The sequence below is a fragment of the Neovison vison genome, unplaced genomic scaffold, assembly GCF_020171115.1.
Source record: "Neovison vison isolate M4711 unplaced genomic scaffold, ASM_NN_V1 Scaffold_163, whole genome shotgun sequence".
Classification (NCBI taxonomy): domain Eukaryota; kingdom Metazoa; phylum Chordata; class Mammalia; order Carnivora; family Mustelidae; genus Neogale; species Neogale vison.
Window position 1 is genome coordinate 12020 of NW_025334952.1, and position 18897 is coordinate 30916.

The following is an 18897-nucleotide window of genomic DNA, read 5'->3' on the forward strand; positions in this document are numbered from 1 at the left end:
CAGAGAGGAGCGAGGAGCGAGGAGCGAGGCTCCCCGCTCCCTGTAACCTCACGAGCTCCGCCCACGAGAGCCCGAGGAGGAGAAACATGGGGGCCGCCATGTTGGAGCCAGGGTGGACACGGCTTGGCCTTTTTTCTTTGGCAAAGGGCGGAGGGAGAGGCCCTGGAGGAAGGGCCGCTTGGCATACGTGGTGCTCTACTGCCATCAAGCGGAACTCGTTGGGGATCCCGTGAGCCCGCAAAGCGGCGTCCCCGGGAGGCGCAGGCGGGATGGGAGCGGGGGTGCGGGGGGCCCCGTCTCCTGCGCCCCCGCAAAGGCTCCCGCACGCGTAGTGCCCCGCCCCCACCGACCCGGCAACCTGGGAGACTCCAGGGACGGCTGGCGGGGCCGAGCGCGGGGTCCGGATGCCCTGCGGGTCGGGCACGGGGATGCCAAGGCTCGACCCCTGGCGGCCGCCATGTTTGGGCGGACCGGAGCGGGAGAAGCCAATCCTGAGGGGCAAGGAAATCCCGGGGGGGTGGGGGGATTCCGGGGCCACTGGGCCTGTGGCCGCCCGGCCCTTCCCCTAGGAGCAAGAGCAGCATGGGCTTGTCCGGACCCAGGGCCCTGGAAGCCCCGCCAAGAGCGGCCGGGCCACGGGCAGGGGCATTGGGAGGCCGCTGCCATTGGCGGTGGGCGTGGAGGCGGGACCCCGATGTCCCCGTGAACCGTTCGGGGATCAGGTGTGCTGCTTGGTCACCCGGTGTCCTGGGGCCTGGAGGTGGTCTCCGGAGGAGGGGCGGGGGCGGGGGCCGCGAGGGTGGGGCTGTCCGGCGGGGAGCCCAGTCCAGAAGGGACAGGCCGGTCCTGGCACTGGCCCAAGTGGAAGCAGCAGCGGCAGCAGCGGCAGCAGCGGCCTCCTCCGCCCCGCCCCGCGTCCGCCCCAGCCGCAGCACCACCAGAGCCAGGCTGGGGCCCAACAAGCGGTTGCGGTGACACACACAGGGCAGCGGCAGTGCCGTCCCCCGGGGCTTCCCCTAGTCTGGCCAGAGAGGCCTACCCCAGTGCTCCCCCACTCAAGTGTAGCCCTCTGCATCGGCGCAGCTCGCTTTCCGGGCCACCTTCTCCAGCATGGCTCCAGAGTCTTCGGGGCAATGACGAGGAACGGCCCCCGGCTCCGCGTCCCACTGCCACACCACTGCCACACGTGCTTCGCGGCCGGGCATCAACGGACCGGCATGCAGAGTCTGCAGGAAGGGCCGTGCAGCGGGCCCAGCCCCCTTGGCCCCGGTGCACCCACAGTCAGATGCCCGCCCGGACGGTGCCCGTTAGGAGGCTCAGGCTCTTGAACACCAGGGCCAAGCGAAGCGGAGACCCGGGCTCTCGCAATAGCCCAAGTACCTGTGAAGGAAGGTCCGGGGCCGGGTGAGCCTTGCCTGCTCCTGGCGTCCTCACCCGTTCCGCGCCCCCACCCCACCGCCGGACCCTGGTCCCTCAGCTTCAGCCCTCGTCGCTCACCCACCACCCCCGACCCTCCCCTCTCCCCCCCCCACCCGCCCCCCGCGCCCACAGACCCCGCTACCCCCAATTCCCCCAGCAACTGCCCAAGGCAGCCAGTTGGCCCTTCTGCTCACACCAAGTCAGGGTCCGGAAAGCTGTGTGCGCTCCCTGTTTGGTGGGGTGGGGTGGTTCGGGTGGGCTGGGGCTTTGGTAGTGGAGCTAGAGGCCTCCGTCGCTACTCGCTCACCTCCTTGCTGGCCGACCCCACCCCCCCAACCCCACCCCACCCCCCCAACCCCACCCCACCCCACCCCAACCCAACCCCTTTACCCCCAAAGCCCCCTGCACCACCTCGGTATCCACCCCGGAGTCTTGCGCGAGAGCCCGGTGCCAACTGCCACCTCCGCAGAGCATGGGATTCGTCAAGGGTCGACTGGCCTGCTTGCCGTGTGGGGTGCCTACCCAGAGGGGAGCGAGTGGGTCACCCCGGCCCGAGGCCGGGGAGCCGGGCTTCGGCTGGCCTACTCCTGATTCTAGTCGGGCAAGGTGGGCGCGTTACCCTCCCCTTTGCACCACTCCGGCCGTGGCAACGTGAGGGGCGGCTGACCACCGTGGGAACCAGGCCTTTCCTTGGCGAGGCGGCACATCCCGCCTTGGCGTTCTTCCGTGGCTCCCAGCTGCGGCTCCGAGGGTGCTCAGGCCTTTACTTTGTGTCCAGGAGGGAATCCCAGACTGGGTGGCCGAACTCGGAGAGTGGAGTTCCAGCCGGAGTGGTGTGGGGGGGGGGAGGGGGGGGGCGTGGCAGGGCACGACTGGAGGGCGGAGTGGCGTGGTTGGTGGCGGCTGGGGGACGCCGGGGGCCGAACTGTCTGCCAGCTGGCTTGCGGGCCGGGCAGGGGAAGAGTGTCCGGGAAGACCCTCTGGAATTGAGGCGGATCCGGGTGATGCTCGCGTCAGAGGAGTCGAGTGTGGGGGCAGCGGCCGCTAGGCGCCTTCACGTGCCCGCCGGCCGCCCTAGTTCCTTTGCCTGGGCGCCGGGGTGGGCCGGGAGCTGAGGGCCTGGACCCGCGCCATCGGAGCACATCCTTCTGGGCCCGTGCGGGAATGTCTTGCGGAGATTACATCCCTTTCCCGAACGCTGGGCTCCAAGCTCAAAGAAAGGGGCCCCTCGGGTGCCTGTCCCTTTCTCCCCTTACGTGCAGGCGCAGCCCCTGCCCGTAGCCCTTGGGCTGTGAGTGTCCCACGTGAGCAGGGTTTGTGTCCTTCAGAAGGGGTTGTTAGGAGTGACAGGTGGGAAAGGACCGGAAGGACGCTCCAGGCCTGGAGCCCGGTGGTGGTGGTGGTGGTGGTGGTGGTGGTGGTGGTGGTGGTGTGTGTGTGTGTTGGGCGCCGGGAGGGGAGGCAGTTGTTGCGAGGGGTCGGGGTGTTGCTTTCCACGGGTGGGACGGAATATGCACTCCTGTCCTAGCAAGAATGATGTGGTGAGCTTCTCAGGCCAGACTTCTGGGGAGAGGCAGCCCCTGCGGTTTGCAGGGCAGAGAGCGGAAAAGGTCCCTAAGGGTTGCAGCTGCCCTTGAGAGCAGGCAGAGAGGTCCGCCTGGATGACAGGTGCACCCTTCTGCCCTTGGGCAATCAGAGGGCAGTAGAGACAGACGTCCATCATTCACTTGCACAGGTGAGTGGAGCGTGCAGTCCACCTGCTGAGGACGAAAAGGGTGACATCCAGCCGTGATCTCCCTTCTTTCCGGGGGGGATCGGCCGAGTGTGTTGTGTTGTGTGTGTGTGTGTGCGCGTGTGCACGTGCGCTGCGCGCGTGATATCATGGGAAGGAGCGCGAGCGTGCGTTTTGCCAGACCTTAAGGGTGTTTCCGAGCGTCTCTGTCGTGTGTGTGAGAGAGAAGATGTGAGTGAGTGTATGTGTGTGTGCGCGCACGTGCGTGCGTGTTTGCGGTTCTTCTGTCTTCTCCAGTGCCCCAGGCACGAGAGCCCGGTCGTCAGGGTGCCGTGGATGTGGATGTGACCGTGAGGTGTGCGCCGTGGCCTCTGGGCCGATTGACGGGAAGGAGGAGCGGCAGTGTTTGCGTTGGCCTGGAGTACCCGTGGCCTGTGGGCGCGCGTGGGCGCTGCCCCTCCCGCGGGAGCTGTCCAGAGTCGGAGGCCGCGGTGAAGGGCCCGGTGCCCGGGACCCCTCCGTCCCCCGGCCGCTGCGCAGGGAGGTGGACTCGCTGTTGAGCCCTCGGCGGGTGCCCGTCCTTTGTGTCCTGGGCGCTCGGAGGCCTCGGGGTGAGGCTGGCCTCTCGGGGAGTCCTGACTGAGGCTCGGGCAGGGACCGGCGTGGCGTGGCTGGGGTTCTGGGCCCCGGACCAGAGGAGCGTGTCTCCCGCGCGGGCCAAGATGGAGCCCCGGATGGGTTCGAGGACACTGCCGGGAGCCTCGGGGACCCTGGCTGGGGCTCGCTGAGCCTCGCCCGTGGGTTTTGGACGCCAGGCCGGTCAAGGGGAGCCAGAGAGGAGCGAGGAGCGAGGAGCGAGGCTCCCCGCTCCCTGTAACCTCACGAGCTCCGCCCACGAGAGCCCGAGGAGGAGAAACATGGGGGCCGCCATGTTGGAGCCAGGGTGGACACGGCTTGGCCTTTTTTCTTTGGCAAAGGGCGGAGGGAGAGGCCCTGGAGGAAGGGCCGCTTGGCATACGTGGTGCTCTACTGCCATCAAGCGGAACTCGTTGGGGATCCCGTGAGCCCGCAAAGCGGCGTCCCCGGGAGGCGCAGGCGGGATGGGAGCGGGGGTGCGGGGGGCCCCGTCTCCTGCGCCCCCGCAAAGGCTCCCGCACGCGTAGTGCCCCGCCCCCACCGACCCGGCAACCTGGGAGACTCCAGGGACGGCTGGCGGGGCCGAGCGCGGGGTCCGGATGCCCTGCGGGTCGGGCACGGGGATGCCAAGGCTCGACCCCTGGCGGCCGCCATGTTTGGGCGGACCGGAGCGGGAGAAGCCAATCCTGAGGGGCAAGGAAATCCCGGGGGGGTGGGGGGATTCCGGGGCCACTGGGCCTGTGGCCGCCCGGCCCTTCCCCTAGGAGCAAGAGCAGCATGGGCTTGTCCGGACCCAGGGCCCTGGAAGCCCCGCCAAGAGCGGCCGGGCCACGGGCAGGGGCATTGGGAGGCCGCTGCCATTGGCGGTGGGCGTGGAGGCGGGACCCCGATGTCCCCGTGAACCGTTCGGGGATCAGGTGTGCTGCTTGGTCACCCGGTGTCCTGGGGCCTGGAGGTGGTCTCCGGAGGAGGGGCGGGGGCGGGGGCCGCGAGGGTGGGGCTGTCCGGCGGGGAGCCCAGTCCAGAAGGGACAGGCCGGTCCTGGCACTGGCCCAAGTGGAAGCAGCAGCGGCAGCAGCGGCAGCAGCGGCCTCCTCCGCCCCGCCCCGCGTCCGCCCCAGCCGCAGCACCACCAGAGCCAGGCTGGGGCCCAACAAGCGGTTGCGGTGACACACACAGGGCAGCGGCAGTGCCGTCCCCCGGGGCTTCCCCTAGTCTGGCCAGAGAGGCCTACCCCAGTGCTCCCCCACTCAAGTGTAGCCCTCTGCATCGGCGCAGCTCGCTTTCCGGGCCACCTTCTCCAGCATGGCTCCAGAGTCTTCGGGGCAATGACGAGGAACGGCCCCCGGCTCCGCGTCCCACTGCCACACCACTGCCACACGTGCTTCGCGGCCGGGCATCAACGGACCGGCATGCAGAGTCTGCAGGAAGGGCCGTGCAGCGGGCCCAGCCCCCTTGGCCCCGGTGCACCCACAGTCAGATGCCCGCCCGGACGGTGCCCGTTAGGAGGCTCAGGCTCTTGAACACCAGGGCCAAGCGAAGCGGAGACCCGGGCTCTCGCAATAGCCCAAGTACCTGTGAAGGAAGGTCCGGGGCCGGGTGAGCCTTGCCTGCTCCTGGCGTCCTCACCCGTTCCGCGCCCCCACCCCACCGCCGGACCCTGGTCCCTCAGCTTCAGCCCTCGTCGCTCACCCACCACCCCCGACCCTCCCCTCTCCCCCCCCCACCCGCCCCCCGCGCCCACAGACCCCGCTACCCCCAATTCCCCCAGCAACTGCCCAAGGCAGCCAGTTGGCCCTTCTGCTCACACCAAGTCAGGGTCCGGAAAGCTGTGTGCGCTCCCTGTTTGGTGGGGTGGGGTGGTTCGGGTGGGCTGGGGCTTTGGTAGTGGAGCTAGAGGCCTCCGTCGCTACTCGCTCACCTCCTTGCTGGCCGACCCCACCCCCCCAACCCCACCCCACCCCCCCAACCCCACCCCACCCCACCCCAACCCAACCCCTTTACCCCCAAAGCCCCCACCCCCTGCACCACCTCGGTATCCACCCCGGAGTCTTGCGCGAGAGCCCGGTGCCAACTGCCACCTCCGCAGAGCATGGGATTCGTCAAGGGTCGACTGGCCTGCTTGCCGTGTGGGGTGCCTACCCAGAGGGGAGCGAGTGGGTCACCCCGGCCCGAGGCCGGGGAGCCGGGCTTCGGCTGGCCTACTCCTGATTCTAGTCGGGCAAGGTGGGCGCGTTACCCTCCCTTGGCACCACTCCGGCCGTGGCAACGTGAGGGCGGCTGACCACCGTGGGAACCAGGCCTTTCCTTGGCGAGGCGGCACATCCCGCCTTGGCGTTCTTCCGTGGCTCCCAGCTGCGGCTCCGAGGGTGCTCAGGCCTTTACTTTGTGTCCAGGAGGGAATCCCAGACTGGGTGGCCGAACTCGGAGAGTGGAGTTCCAGCCGGAGTGGTGTGGGGAGGGGAGGGGGGGGGGCGTGGCAGGGCACGACTGGAGGGCGGAGTGGCGTGGTTGGTGGCGGCTGGGGGACGCCGGGGGCCGAACTGTCTGCCAGCTGGCTTGCGGGGCCGGGCAGGGGAGAGTGTCCGGGAAGACCCTCTGGAATTGAGGCGGATCCGGGTGATGCTCGCGTCAGAGGAGTCGAGTGTGGGGCAGCGGCCGCTAGGCGCCTTCACGTGCCCGCCGGCCGCCCTAGTTCCTTTGCCTGGGCGCCGGGGTGGGCCGGGAGCTGAGGGCCTGGACCCGCGCCATCGGAGCACATCCTTCTGGGCCCGTGCGGGAATGTCTTGCGGAGATTACATCCCTTTCCCGAACGCTGGGCTCCAAGCTCAAAGAAAGGGGCCCCTCGGGTGCCTGTCCTTTCTCCCCTTACGTGCAGGCGCAGCCCCTGCCCGTAGCCCTTGGGCGTGAGTGTCCCACGTGAGCAGGGTTTGTGTCCTTCAGAAGGGGTTGTTAGGAGTGACAGGTGGGAAAGGACCGGAAGGACGCTCCAGGCCTGGAGCCCGGTGGTGGTGGTGGTGGTGGTGGTGGTGGTGGTGGTGTGTGTGTGTTGGGCGCCGGGAGGGGAGGCAGTTGTTGCGAGGGGTCGGGGTGTTGCTTTCCACGGGTGGGACGGAATATGCACTCCTGTCCTAGCAAGAATGAGGTGGTGAGCTTCTCAGGCCAGACTTCTGGGGAGAGGCAGCCCCTGCGGTTTGCAGGGCAGAGAGCGGAAAAGGTCCCTAAGGGTTGCAGCTGCCCTGAGAGCAGGCAGAGAGGTCCGCCTGGATGACAGGTGCACCCTTCTGCCCTTGGGCAATCAGAGGGCAGTAGAGACAGACGTCCATCATTCACTTGCACAGGTGAGTGGAGCGTGCAGTCCACCTGCTGAGGACGAAAAGGGTGACATCCAGCCGTGATCTCCCTTCTTTCCGGGGGACGCCGAGTGTGTTGTGTGTGTGTGTGTGTGTGCGCGTGTGCACGTGCGCGCGCGCGTGATATCATGGGAAGGAGCGCGAGCGTGCGTTTTGCCAGACCTTAAGGGTGTTTCCGAGCGTCTCTGTCGTGTGTGTGAGAGAGAAGATGTGAGTGAGTGTATGTGTGTGTGCGCGCACGTGCGTGCGTGTTTGCGGTTCTTCTGTCTTCTCCAGTGCCCCAGGCACGAGAGCCCGGTCGTCAGGGTGCCGTGGATGTGGATGTGACCGTGAGGTGTGCGCCGTGGCCTCTGGGCCGATTGACGGGAAGGAGGAGCGGCAGTGTTTGCGTTGGCCTGGAGTACCCGTGGCCTGTGGGCGCGCGTGGGCGCTGCCCCTCCCGCGGGAGCTGTCCAGAGTCGGAGGCCGCGGTGAAGGGCCCGGTGCCCGGGACCCCTCCGTCCCCCGGCCGCTGCGCAGGGAGGTGGACTCGCTGTTGAGCCCTCGGCGGGTGCCCGTCCTTTGTGTCCTGGGCGCTCGGAGGCCTCGGGGTGAGGCTGGCCTCTCGGGGAGTCCTGACTGAGGCTCGGGCAGGGACCGGCGTGGCGTGGCTGGGGTTCTGGGCCCCGGACCAGAGGAGCGTGTCTCCCGCGCGGGCCAAGATGGAGCCCCGGATGGGTTCGAGGACACTGCCGGGAGCCTCGGGGACCCTGGCTGGGGCTCGCTGAGCCTCGCCCGTGGGTTTTGGACGCCAGGCCGGTCAAGGGGAGCCAGAGAGGAGCGAGGAGCGAGGAGCGAGGCTCCCCGCTCCCTGTAACCTCACGAGCTCCGCCCACGAGAGCCCGAGGAGGAGAAACATGGGGGCCGCCATGTTGGAGCCAGGGTGGACACGGCTTGGCCTTTTTTCTTTGGCAAAGGGCGGAGGGAGAGGCCCTGGAGGAAGGGCCGCTTGGCATACGTGGTGCTCTACTGCCATCAAGCGGAACTCGTTGGGGATCCCGTGAGCCCGCAAAGCGGCGTCCCCGGGAGGCGCAGGCGGGATGGGAGCGGGGGTGCGGGGGGCCCCGTCTCCTGCGCCCCCGCAAAGGCTCCCGCACGCGTAGTGCCCCGCCCCCACCGACCCGGCAACCTGGGAGACTCCAGGGACGGCTGGCGGGGCCGAGCGCGGGGTCCGGATGCCCTGCGGGTCGGGCACGGGGATGCCAAGGCTCGACCCCTGGCGGCCGCCATGTTTGGGCGGACCGGAGCGGGAGAAGCCAATCCTGAGGGGCAAGGAAATCCCGGGGGGGGTGGGGGGATTCCGGGGCCACTGGGCCTGTGGCCGCCCGGCCCTTCCCCTAGGAGCAAGAGCAGCATGGGCTTGTCCGGACCCAGGGCCCTGGAAGCCCCGCCAAGAGCGGCCGGGCCACGGGCAGGGGCATTGGGAGGCCGCTGCCATTGGCGGTGGGCGTGGAGGCGGGACCCCGATGTCCCCGTGAACCGTTCGGGGATCAGGTGTGCTGCTTGGTCACCCGGTGTCCTGGGGCCTGGAGGTGGTCTCCGGAGGAGGGGCGGGGGCGGGGGCCGCGAGGGTGGGGCTGTCCGGCGGGGAGCCCAGTCCAGAAGGGACAGGCCGGTCCTGGCACTGGCCCAAGTGGAAGCAGCAGCGGCAGCAGCGGCAGCAGCGGCCTCCTCCGCCCCGCCCCGCGTCCGCCCCAGCCGCAGCACCACCAGAGCCAGGCTGGGGCCCAACAAGCAGTTGCGGTGACACACACAGGGCAGCGGCAGTGCCGTCCCCCGGGGCTTCCCCTAGTCTGGCCAGAGAGGCCTACCCCAGTGCTCCCCCACTCAAGTGTAGCCCTCTGCATCGGCGCAGCTCGCTTTCCGGGCCACCTTCTCCAGCATGGCTCCAGAGTCTTCGGGGCAATGACGAGGAACGGCCCCCGGCTCCGCGTCCCACTGCCACACCACTGCCACACGTGCTTCGCGGCCGGGCATCAACGGACCGGCATGCAGAGTCTGCAGGAAGGGCCGTGCAGCGGGCCCAGCCCCCTTGGCCCCGGTGCACCCACAGTCAGATGCCCGCCCGGACGGTGCCCGTTAGGAGGCTCAGGCTCTTGAACACCAGGGCCAAGCGAAGCGGAGACCCGGGCTCTCGCAATAGCCCAAGTACCTGTGAAGGAAGGTCCGGGGCCGGGTGAGCCTTGCCTGCTCCTGGCGTCCTCACCCGTTCCGCGCCCCCACCCCACCGCCGGACCCTGGTCCCTCAGCTTCAGCCCTCGTCGCTCACCCACCACCCCCGACCCTCCCCTCTCCCCCCCCCACCCGCCCCCCGCGCCCACAGACCCCGCTACCCCCAATTCCCCCAGCAACTGCCCAAGGCAGCCAGTTGGCCCTTCTGCTCACACCAAGTCAGGGTCCGGAAAGCTGTGTGCGCTCCCTGTTTGGTGGGGTGGGGTGGTTCGGGTGGGCTGGGGCTTTGGTAGTGGAGCTAGAGGCCTCCGTCGCTACTCGCTCACCTCCTTGCTGGCCGACCCCACCCCCCCAACCCCACCCCACCCCCCCAACCCCACCCCACCCCACCCCAACCCAACCCCTTTACCCCCAAAGCCCCCACCCCCTGCACCACCTCGGTATCCACCCCGGAGTCTTGCGCGAGAGCCCGGTGCCAACTGCCACCTCCGCAGAGCATGGGATTCGTCAAGGGTCGACTGGCCTGCTTGCCGTGTGGGGTGCCTACCCAGAGGGGAGCGAGTGGGTCACCCCGGCCCGAGGCCGGGGAGCCGGGCTTCGGCTGGCCTACTCCTGATTCTAGTCGGGCAAGGTGGGCGCGTTACCCTCCCTTGGCACCACTCCGGCCGTGGCAACGTGAGGGCGGCTGACCACCGTGGGAACCAGGCCTTTCCTTGGCGAGGCGGCACATCCCGCCTTGGCGTTCTTCCGTGGCTCCCAGCTGCGGCTCCGAGGGTGCTCAGGCCTTTACTTTGTGTCCAGGAGGGAATCCCAGACTGGGTGGCCGAACTCGGAGAGTGGAGTTCCAGCCGGAGTGGTGTGGGGAGGGGAGGGGGGGGCGTGGCAGGGCACGACTGGAGGGCGGAGTGGCGTGGTTGGTGGCGGCTGGGGGACGCCGGGGGCCGAACTGTCTGCCAGCTGGCTTGCGGGGCCGGGCAGGGGAGAGTGTCCGGGAAGACCCTCTGGAATTGAGGCGGATCCGGGTGATGCTCGCGTCAGAGGAGTCGAGTGTGGGGCAGCGGCCGCTAGGCGCCTTCACGTGCCCGCCGGCCGCCCTAGTTCCTTTGCCTGGGCGCCGGGGTGGGCCGGGAGCTGAGGGCCTGGACCCGCGCCATCGGAGCACATCCTTCTGGGCCCGTGCGGGAATGTCTTGCGGAGATTACATCCCTTTCCCGAACGCTGGGCTCCAAGCTCAAAGAAAGGGGCCCCTCGGGTGCCTGTCCTTTCTCCCCTTACGTGCAGGCGCAGCCCCTGCCCGTAGCCCTTGGGCGTGAGTGTCCCACGTGAGCAGGGTTTGTGTCCTTCAGAAGGGGTTGTTAGGAGTGACAGGTGGGAAAGGACCGGAAGGACGCTCCAGGCCTGGAGCCCGGTGGTGGTGGTGGTGGTGGTGGTGGTGGTGGTGGTGGTGGTGGTGTGTGTGTGTTGGGCGCCGGGAGGGGAGGCAGTTGTTGCGAGGGGTCGGGGTGTTGCTTTCCACGGGTGGGACGGAATATGCACTCCTGTCCTAGCAAGAATGAGGTGGTGAGCTTCTCAGGCCAGACTTCTGGGGAGAGGCAGCCCCTGCGGTTTGCAGGGCAGAGAGCGGAAAAGGTCCCTAAGGGTTGCAGCTGCCCTGAGAGCAGGCAGAGAGGTCCGCCTGGATGACAGGTGCACCCTTCTGCCCTTGGGCAATCAGAGGGCAGTAGAGACAGACGTCCATCATTCACTTGCACAGGTGAGTGGAGCGTGCAGTCCACCTGCTGAGGACGAAAAGGGTGACATCCAGCCGTGATCTCCCTTCTTTCCGGGGGACGCCGAGTGTGTTGTGTGTGTGTGTGTGTGCGCGTGTGCACGTGCGCGCGCGCGTGATATCATGGGAAGGAGCGCGAGCGTGCGTTTTGCCAGACCTTAAGGGTGTTTCCGAGCGTCTCTGTCGTGTGTGTGAGAGAGAAGATGTGAGTGAGTGTATGTGTGTGTGCGCGCACGTGCGTGCGTGTTTGCGGTTCTTCTGTCTTCTCCAGTGCCCCAGGCACGAGAGCCCGGTCGTCAGGGTGCCGTGGATGTGGATGTGACCGTGAGGTGTGCGCCGTGGCCTCTGGGCCGATTGACGGGAAGGAGGAGCGGCAGTGTTTGCGTTGGCCTGGAGTACCCGTGGCCTGTGGGCGCGCGTGGGCGCTGCCCCTCCCGCGGGAGCTGTCCAGAGTCGGAGGCCGCGGTGAAGGGCCCGGTGCCCGGGACCCCTCCGTCCCCCGGCCGCTGCGCAGGGAGGTGGACTCGCTGTTGAGCCCTCGGCGGGTGCCCGTCCTTTGTGTCCTGGGCGCTCGGAGGCCTCGGGGTGAGGCTGGCCTCTCGGGGAGTCCTGACTGAGGCTCGGGCAGGGACCGGCGTGGCGTGGCTGGGGTTCTGGGCCCCGGACCAGAGGAGCGTGTCTCCCGCGCGGGCCAAGATGGAGCCCCGGATGGGTTCGAGGACACTGCCGGGAGCCTCGGGGACCCTGGCTGGGGCTCGCTGAGCCTCGCCCGTGGGTTTTGGACGCCAGGCCGGTCAAGGGGAGCCAGAGAGGAGCGAGGAGCGAGGAGCGAGGCTCCCCGCTCCCTGTAACCTCACGAGCTCCGCCCACGAGAGCCCGAGGAGGAGAAACATGGGGGCCGCCATGTTGGAGCCAGGGTGGACACGGCTTGGCCTTTTTTCTTTGGCAAAGGGCGGAGGGAGAGGCCCTGGAGGAAGGGCCGCTTGGCATACGTGGTGCTCTACTGCCATCAAGCGGAACTCGTTGGGGATCCCGTGAGCCCGCAAAGCGGCGTCCCCGGGAGGCGCAGGCGGGATGGGAGCGGGGGTGCGGGGGGCCCCGTCTCCTGCGCCCCCGCAAAGGCTCCCGCACGCGTAGTGCCCCGCCCCCACCGACCCGGCAACCTGGGAGACTCCAGGGACGGCTGGCGGGGCCGAGCGCGGGGTCCGGATGCCCTGCGGGTCGGGCACGGGGATGCCAAGGCTCGACCCCTGGCGGCCGCCATGTTTGGGCGGACCGGAGCGGGAGAAGCCAATCCTGAGGGGCAAGGAAATCCCGGGGGGGGTGGGGGGATTCCGGGGCCACTGGGCCTGTGGCCGCCCGGCCCTTCCCCTAGGAGCAAGAGCAGCATGGGCTTGTCCGGACCCAGGGCCCTGGAAGCCCCGCCAAGAGCGGCCGGGCCACGGGCAGGGGCATTGGGAGGCCGCTGCCATTGGCGGTGGGCGTGGAGGCGGGACCCCGATGTCCCCGTGAACCGTTCGGGGATCAGGTGTGCTGCTTGGTCACCCGGTGTCCTGGGGCCTGGAGGTGGTCTCCGGAGGAGGGGCGGGGGCGGGGGCCGCGAGGGTGGGGCTGTCCGGCGGGGAGCCCAGTCCAGAAGGGACAGGCCGGTCCTGGCACTGGCCCAAGTGGAAGCAGCAGCGGCAGCAGCGGCAGCAGCGGCCTCCTCCGCCCCGCCCCGCGTCCGCCCCAGCCGCAGCACCACCAGAGCCAGGCTGGGGCCCAACAAGCGGTTGCGGTGACACACACAGGGCAGCGGCAGTGCCGTCCCCCGGGGCTTCCCCTAGTCTGGCCAGAGAGGCCTACCCCAGTGCTCCCCCACTCAAGTGTAGCCCTCTGCATCGGCGCAGCTCGCTTTCCGGGCCACCTTCTCCAGCATGGCTCCAGAGTCTTCGGGGCAATGACGAGGAACGGCCCCCGGCTCCGCGTCCCACTGCCACACCACTGCCACACGTGCTTCGCGGCCGGGCTTCAACGGACCGGCATGCAGAGTCTGCAGGAAGGGCCGTGCAGCGGGCCCAGCCCCCTTGGCCCCGGTGCACCCACAGTCAGATGCCCGCCCGGACGGTGCCCGTTAGGAGGCTCAGGCTCTTGAACACCAGGGCCAAGCGAAGCGGAGACCCGGGCTCTCGCAATAGCCCAAGTACCTGTGAAGGAAGGTCCGGGGCCGGGTGAGCCTTGCCTGCTCCTGGCGTCCTCACCCGTTCCGCGCCCCCACCCCACCGCCGGACCCTGGTCCCTCAGCTTCAGCCCTCGTCGCTCACCCACCACCCCCGACCCTCCCCTCTCCCCCCCCCACCCGCCCCCCGCGCCCACAGACCCCGCTACCCCCAATTCCCCCAGCAACTGCCCAAGGCAGCCAGTTGGCCCTTCTGCTCACACCAAGTCAGGGTCCGGAAAGCTGTGTGCGCTCCCTGTTTGGTGGGGTGGGGTGGTTCGGGTGGGCTGGGGCTTTGGTAGTGGAGCTAGAGGCCTCCGTCGCTACTCGCTCACCTCCTTGCTGGCCGACCCCACCCCCCCAACCCCACCCCACCCCCCCAACCCCACCCCACCCCACCCCAACCCAACCCCTTTACCCCCAAAGCCCCCACCCCCTGCACCACCTCGGTATCCACCCCGGAGTCTTGCGCGAGAGCCCGGTGCCAACTGCCACCTCCGCAGAGCATGGGATTCGTCAAGGGTCGACTGGCCTGCTTGCCGTGTGGGGTGCCTACCCAGAGGGGAGCGAGTGGGTCACCCCGGCCCGAGGCCGGGGAGCCGGGCTTCGGCTGGCCTACTCCTGATTCTAGTCGGGCAAGGTGGGCGCGTTACCCTCCCTTGGCACCACTCCGGCCGTGGCAACGTGAGGGCGGCTGACCACCGTGGGAACCAGGCCTTTCCTTGGCGAGGCGGCACATCCCGCCTTGGCGTTCTTCCGTGGCTCCCAGCTGCGGCTCCGAGGGTGCTCAGGCCTTTACTTTGTGTCCAGGAGGGAATCCCAGACTGGGTGGCCGAACTCGGAGAGTGGAGTTCCAGCCGGAGTGGTGTGGGGAGGGGAGGGGGGGGGCGTGGCAGGGCACGACTGGAGGGCGGAGTGGCGTGGTTGGTGGCGGCTGGGGGACGCCGGGGGCCGAACTGTCTGCCAGCTGGCTTGCGGGGCCGGGCAGGGGAGAGTGTCCGGGAAGACCCTCTGGAATTGAGGCGGATCCGGGTGATGCTCGCGTCAGAGGAGTCGAGTGTGGGGCAGCGGCCGCTAGGCGCCTTCACGTGCCCGCCGGCCGCCCTAGTTCCTTTGCCTGGGCGCCGGGGTGGGCCGGGAGCTGAGGGCCTGGACCCGCGCCATCGGAGCACATCCTTCTGGGCCCGTGCGGGAATGTCTTGCGGAGATTACATCCCTTTCCCGAACGCTGGGCTCCAAGCTCAAAGAAAGGGGCCCCTCGGGTGCCTGTCCTTTCTCCCCTTACGTGCAGGCGCAGCCCCTGCCCGTAGCCCTTGGGCGTGAGTGTCCCACGTGAGCAGGGTTTGTGTCCTTCAGAAGGGGTTGTTAGGAGTGACAGGTGGGAAAGGACCGGAAGGACGCTCCAGGCCTGGAGCCCGGTGGTGGTGGTGGTGGTGGTGGTGGTGGTGGTGGTGGTGGTGTGTGTGTGTGTTGGGCGCCGGGAGGGGAGGCAGTTGTTGCGAGGGGTCGGGGTGTTGCTTTCCACGGGTGGGACGGAATATGCACTCCTGTCCTAGCAAGAATGAGGTGGTGAGCTTCTCAGGCCAGACTTCTGGGGAGAGGCAGCCCCTGCGGTTTGCAGGGCAGAGAGCGGAAAAGGTCCCTAAGGGTTGCAGCTGCCCTGAGAGCAGGCAGAGAGGTCCGCCTGGATGACAGGTGCACCCTTCTGCCCTTGGGCAATCAGAGGGCAGTAGAGACAGACGTCCATCATTCACTTGCACAGGTGAGTGGAGCGTGCAGTCCACCTGCTGAGGACGAAAAGGGTGACATCCAGCCGTGATCTCCCTTCTTTCCGGGGGACGCCGAGTGTGTTGTGTGTGTGTGTGTGTGCGCGTGTGCACGTGCGCGCGCGCGTGATATCATGGGAAGGAGCGCGAGCGTGCGTTTTGCCAGACCTTAAGGGTGTTTCCGAGCGTCTCTGTCGTGTGTGTGAGAGAGAAGATGTGAGTGAGTGTATGTGTGTGTGCGCGCACGTGCGTGCGTGTTTGCGGTTCTTCTGTCTTCTCCAGTGCCCCAGGCACGAGAGCCCGGTCGTCAGGGTGCCGTGGATGTGGATGTGACCGTGAGGTGTGCGCCGTGGCCTCTGGGCCGATTGACGGGAAGGAGGAGCGGCAGTGTTTGCGTTGGCCTGGAGTACCCGTGGCCTGTGGGCGCGCGTGGGCGCTGCCCCTCCCGCGGGAGCTGTCCAGAGTCGGAGGCCGCGGTGAAGGGCCCGGTGCCCGGGACCCCTCCGTCCCCCGGCCGCTGCGCAGGGAGGTGGACTCGCTGTTGAGCCCTCGGCGGGTGCCCGTCCTTTGTGTCCTGGGCGCTCGGAGGCCTCGGGGTGAGGCTGGCCTCTCGGGGAGTCCTGACTGAGGCTCGGGCAGGGACCGGCGTGGCGTGGCTGGGGTTCTGGGCCCCGGACCAGAGGAGCGTGTCTCCCGCGCGGGCCAAGATGGAGCCCCGGATGGGTTCGAGGACACTGCCGGGAGCCTCGGGGACCCTGGCTGGGGCTCGCTGAGCCTCGCCCGTGGGTTTTGGACGCCAGGCCGGTCAAGGGGAGCCAGAGAGGAGCGAGGAGCGAGGAGCGAGGCTCCCCGCTCCCTGTAACCTCACGAGCTCCGCCCACGAGAGCCCGAGGAGGAGAAACATGGGGGCCGCCATGTTGGAGCCAGGGTGGACACGGCTTGGCCTTTTTTCTTTGGCAAAGGGCGGAGGGAGAGGCCCTGGAGGAAGGGCCGCTTGGCATACGTGGTGCTCTACTGCCATCAAGCGGAACTCGTTGGGGATCCCGTGAGCCCGCAAAGCGGCGTCCCCGGGAGGCGCAGGCGGGATGGGAGCGGGGGTGCGGGGGGCCCCGTCTCCTGCGCCCCCGCAAAGGCTCCCGCACGCGTAGTGCCCCGCCCCCACCGACCCGGCAACCTGGGAGACTCCAGGGACGGCTGGCGGGGCCGAGCGCGGGGTCCGGATGCCCTGCGGGTCGGGCACGGGGATGCCAAGGCTCGACCCCTGGCGGCCGCCATGTTTGGGCGGACCGGAGCGGGAGAAGCCAATCCTGAGGGGCAAGGAAATCCCGGGGGGGTGGGGGGATTCCGGGGCCACTGGGCCTGTGGCCGCCCGGCCCTTCCCCTAGGAGCAAGAGCAGCATGGGCTTGTCCGGACCCAGGGCCCTGGAAGCCCCGCCAAGAGCGGCCGGGCCACGGGCAGGGGCATTGGGAGGCCGCTGCCATTGGCGGTGGGCGTGGAGGCGGGACCCCGATGTCCCCGTGAACCGTTCGGGGATCAGGTGTGCTGCTTGGTCACCCGGTGTCCTGGGGCCTGGAGGTGGTCTCCGGAGGAGGGGCGGGGGCGGGGGCCGCGAGGGTGGGGCTGTCCGGCGGGGAGCCCAGTCCAGAAGGGACAGGCCGGTCCTGGCACTGGCCCAAGTGGAAGCAGCAGCGGCAGCAGCGGCAGCAGCGGCCTCCTCCGCCCCGCCCCGCGTCCGCCCCAGCCGCAGCACCACCAGAGCCAGGCTGGGGCCCAACAAGCGGTTGCGGTGACACACACAGGGCAGCGGCAGTGCCGTCCCCCGGGGCTTCCCCTAGTCTGGCCAGAGAGGCCTACCCCAGTGCTCCCCCACTCAAGTGTAGCCCTCTGCATCGGCGCAGCTCGCTTTCCGGGCCACCTTCTCCAGCATGGCTCCAGAGTCTTCGGGGCAATGACGAGGAACGGCCCCCGGCTCCGCGTCCCACTGCCACACCACTGCCACACGTGCTTCGCGGCCGGGCATCAACGGACCGGCATGCAGAGTCTGCAGGAAGGGCCGTGCAGCGGGCCCAGCCCCCTTGGCCCCGGTGCACCCACAGTCAGATGCCCGCCCGGACGGTGCCCGTTAGGAGGCTCAGGCTCTTGAACACCAGGGCCAAGCGAAGCGGAGACCCGGGCTCTCGCAATAGCCCAAGTACCTGTGAAGGAAGGTCCGGGGCCGGGTGAGCCTTGCCTGCTCCTGGCGTCCTCACCCGTTCCGCGCCCCCACCCCACCGCCGGACCCTGGTCCCTCAGCTTCAGCCCTCGTCGCTCACCCACCACCCCCGACCCTCCCCTCTCCCCCCCCCACCCGCCCCCCGCGCCCACAGACCCCGCTACCCCCAATTCCCCCAGCAACTGCCCAAGGCAGCCAGTTGGCCCTTCTGCTCACACCAAGTCAGGGTCCGGAAAGCTGTGTGCGCTCCCTGTTTGGTGGGGTGGGGTGGTTCGGGTGGGCTGGGGCTTTGGTAGTGGAGCTAGAGGCCTCCGTCGCTACTCGCTCACCTCCTTGCTGGCCGACCCCACCCCCCCAACCCCACCCCACCCCCCCAACCCCACCCCACCCCACCCCAACCCAACCCCTTTACCCCCAAAGCCCCCACCCCCTGCACCACCTCGGTATCCACCCCGGAGTCTTGCGCGAGAGCCCGGTGCCAACTGCCACCTCCGCAGAGCATGGGATTCGTCAAGGGTCGACTGGCCTGCTTGCCGTGTGGGGTGCCTACCCAGAGGGGAGCGAGTGGGTCACCCCGGCCCGAGGCCGGGGAGCCGGGCTTCGGCTGGCCTACTCCTGATTCTAGTCGGGCAAGGTGGGCGCGTTACCCTCCCTTGGCACCACTCCGGCCGTGGCAACGTGAGGGCGGCTGACCACCGTGGGAACCAGGCCTTTCCTTGGCGAGGCGGCACATCCCGCCTTGGCGTTCTTCCGTGGCTCCCAGCTGCGGCTCCGAGGGTGCTCAGGCCTTTACTTTGTGTCCAGGAGGGAATCCCAGACTGGGTGGCCGAACTCGGAGAGTGGAGTTCCAGCCGGAGTGGTGTGGGGAGGGGAGGGGGGGGGCGTGGCAGGGCACGACTGGAGGGCGGAGTGGCGTGGTTGGTGGCGGCTGGGGGACGCCGGGGGCCGAACTGTCTGCCAGCTGGCTTGCGGGGCCGGGCAGGGGAGAGTGTCCGGGAAGACCCTCTGGAATTGAGGCGGATCCGGGTGATGCTCGCGTCAGAGGAGTCGAGTGTGGGGCAGCGGCCGCTAGGCGCCTTCACGTGCCCGCCGGCCGCCCTAGTTCCTTTGCCTGGGCGCCGGGGTGGGCCGGGAGCTGAGGGCCTGGACCCGCGCCATCGGAGCACATCCTTCTGGGCCCGTGCGGGAATGTCTTGCGGAGATTACATCCCTTTCCCGAACGCTGGGCTCCAAGCTCAAAGAAAGGGGCCCCTCGGGTGCCTGTCCTTTCTCCCCTTACGTGCAGGCGCAGCCCCTGCCCGTAGCCCTTGGGCGTGAGTGTCCCACGTGAGCAGGGTTTGTGTCCTTCAGAAGGGGTTGTTAGGAGTGACAGGTGGGAAAGGACCGGAAGGACGCTCCAGGCCTGGAGCCCGGTGGTGGTGGTGGTGGTGGTGGTGGTGGTGGTGGTGGTGGTGTGTGTGTGTGTTGGGCGCCGGGAGGGGAGGCAGTTGTTGCGAGGGGTCGGGGTGTTGCTTTCCACGGGTGGGACGGAATATGCACTCCTGTCCTAGCAAGAATGAGGTGGTGAGCTTCTCAGGCCAGACTTCTGGGGAGAGGCAGCCC

The 18897-nt window shown here is 68.8% G+C and overlaps 1 protein-coding gene across 1 annotated transcript; it reads right to left on the reverse strand.

Annotated features, from left to right (window-relative positions):
* Positions 1-3473: 3473 nt before the first annotated feature.
* LOC122898216 (basic proline-rich protein-like) lies at positions 3474-17103 on the reverse strand. The gene is made up of 13 exons (XM_044236234.1): positions 16987-17103; positions 16638-16750; positions 15951-16389; positions 13014-13151; positions 12665-12777; positions 11977-12415; positions 9040-9177; positions 8691-8803; positions 8003-8441; positions 5071-5208; positions 4722-4834; positions 4035-4473; positions 3474-3941 (listed from the first exon to the last, which is right to left on the reverse strand). Exons 1-13 carry the CDS (start codon positions 17101-17103, stop codon positions 3474-3476), a joined length of 3207 nt encoding a protein of 1068 aa, XP_044092169.1.
* Between the last annotated feature and the right edge of the window lie 1794 nt (positions 17104-18897).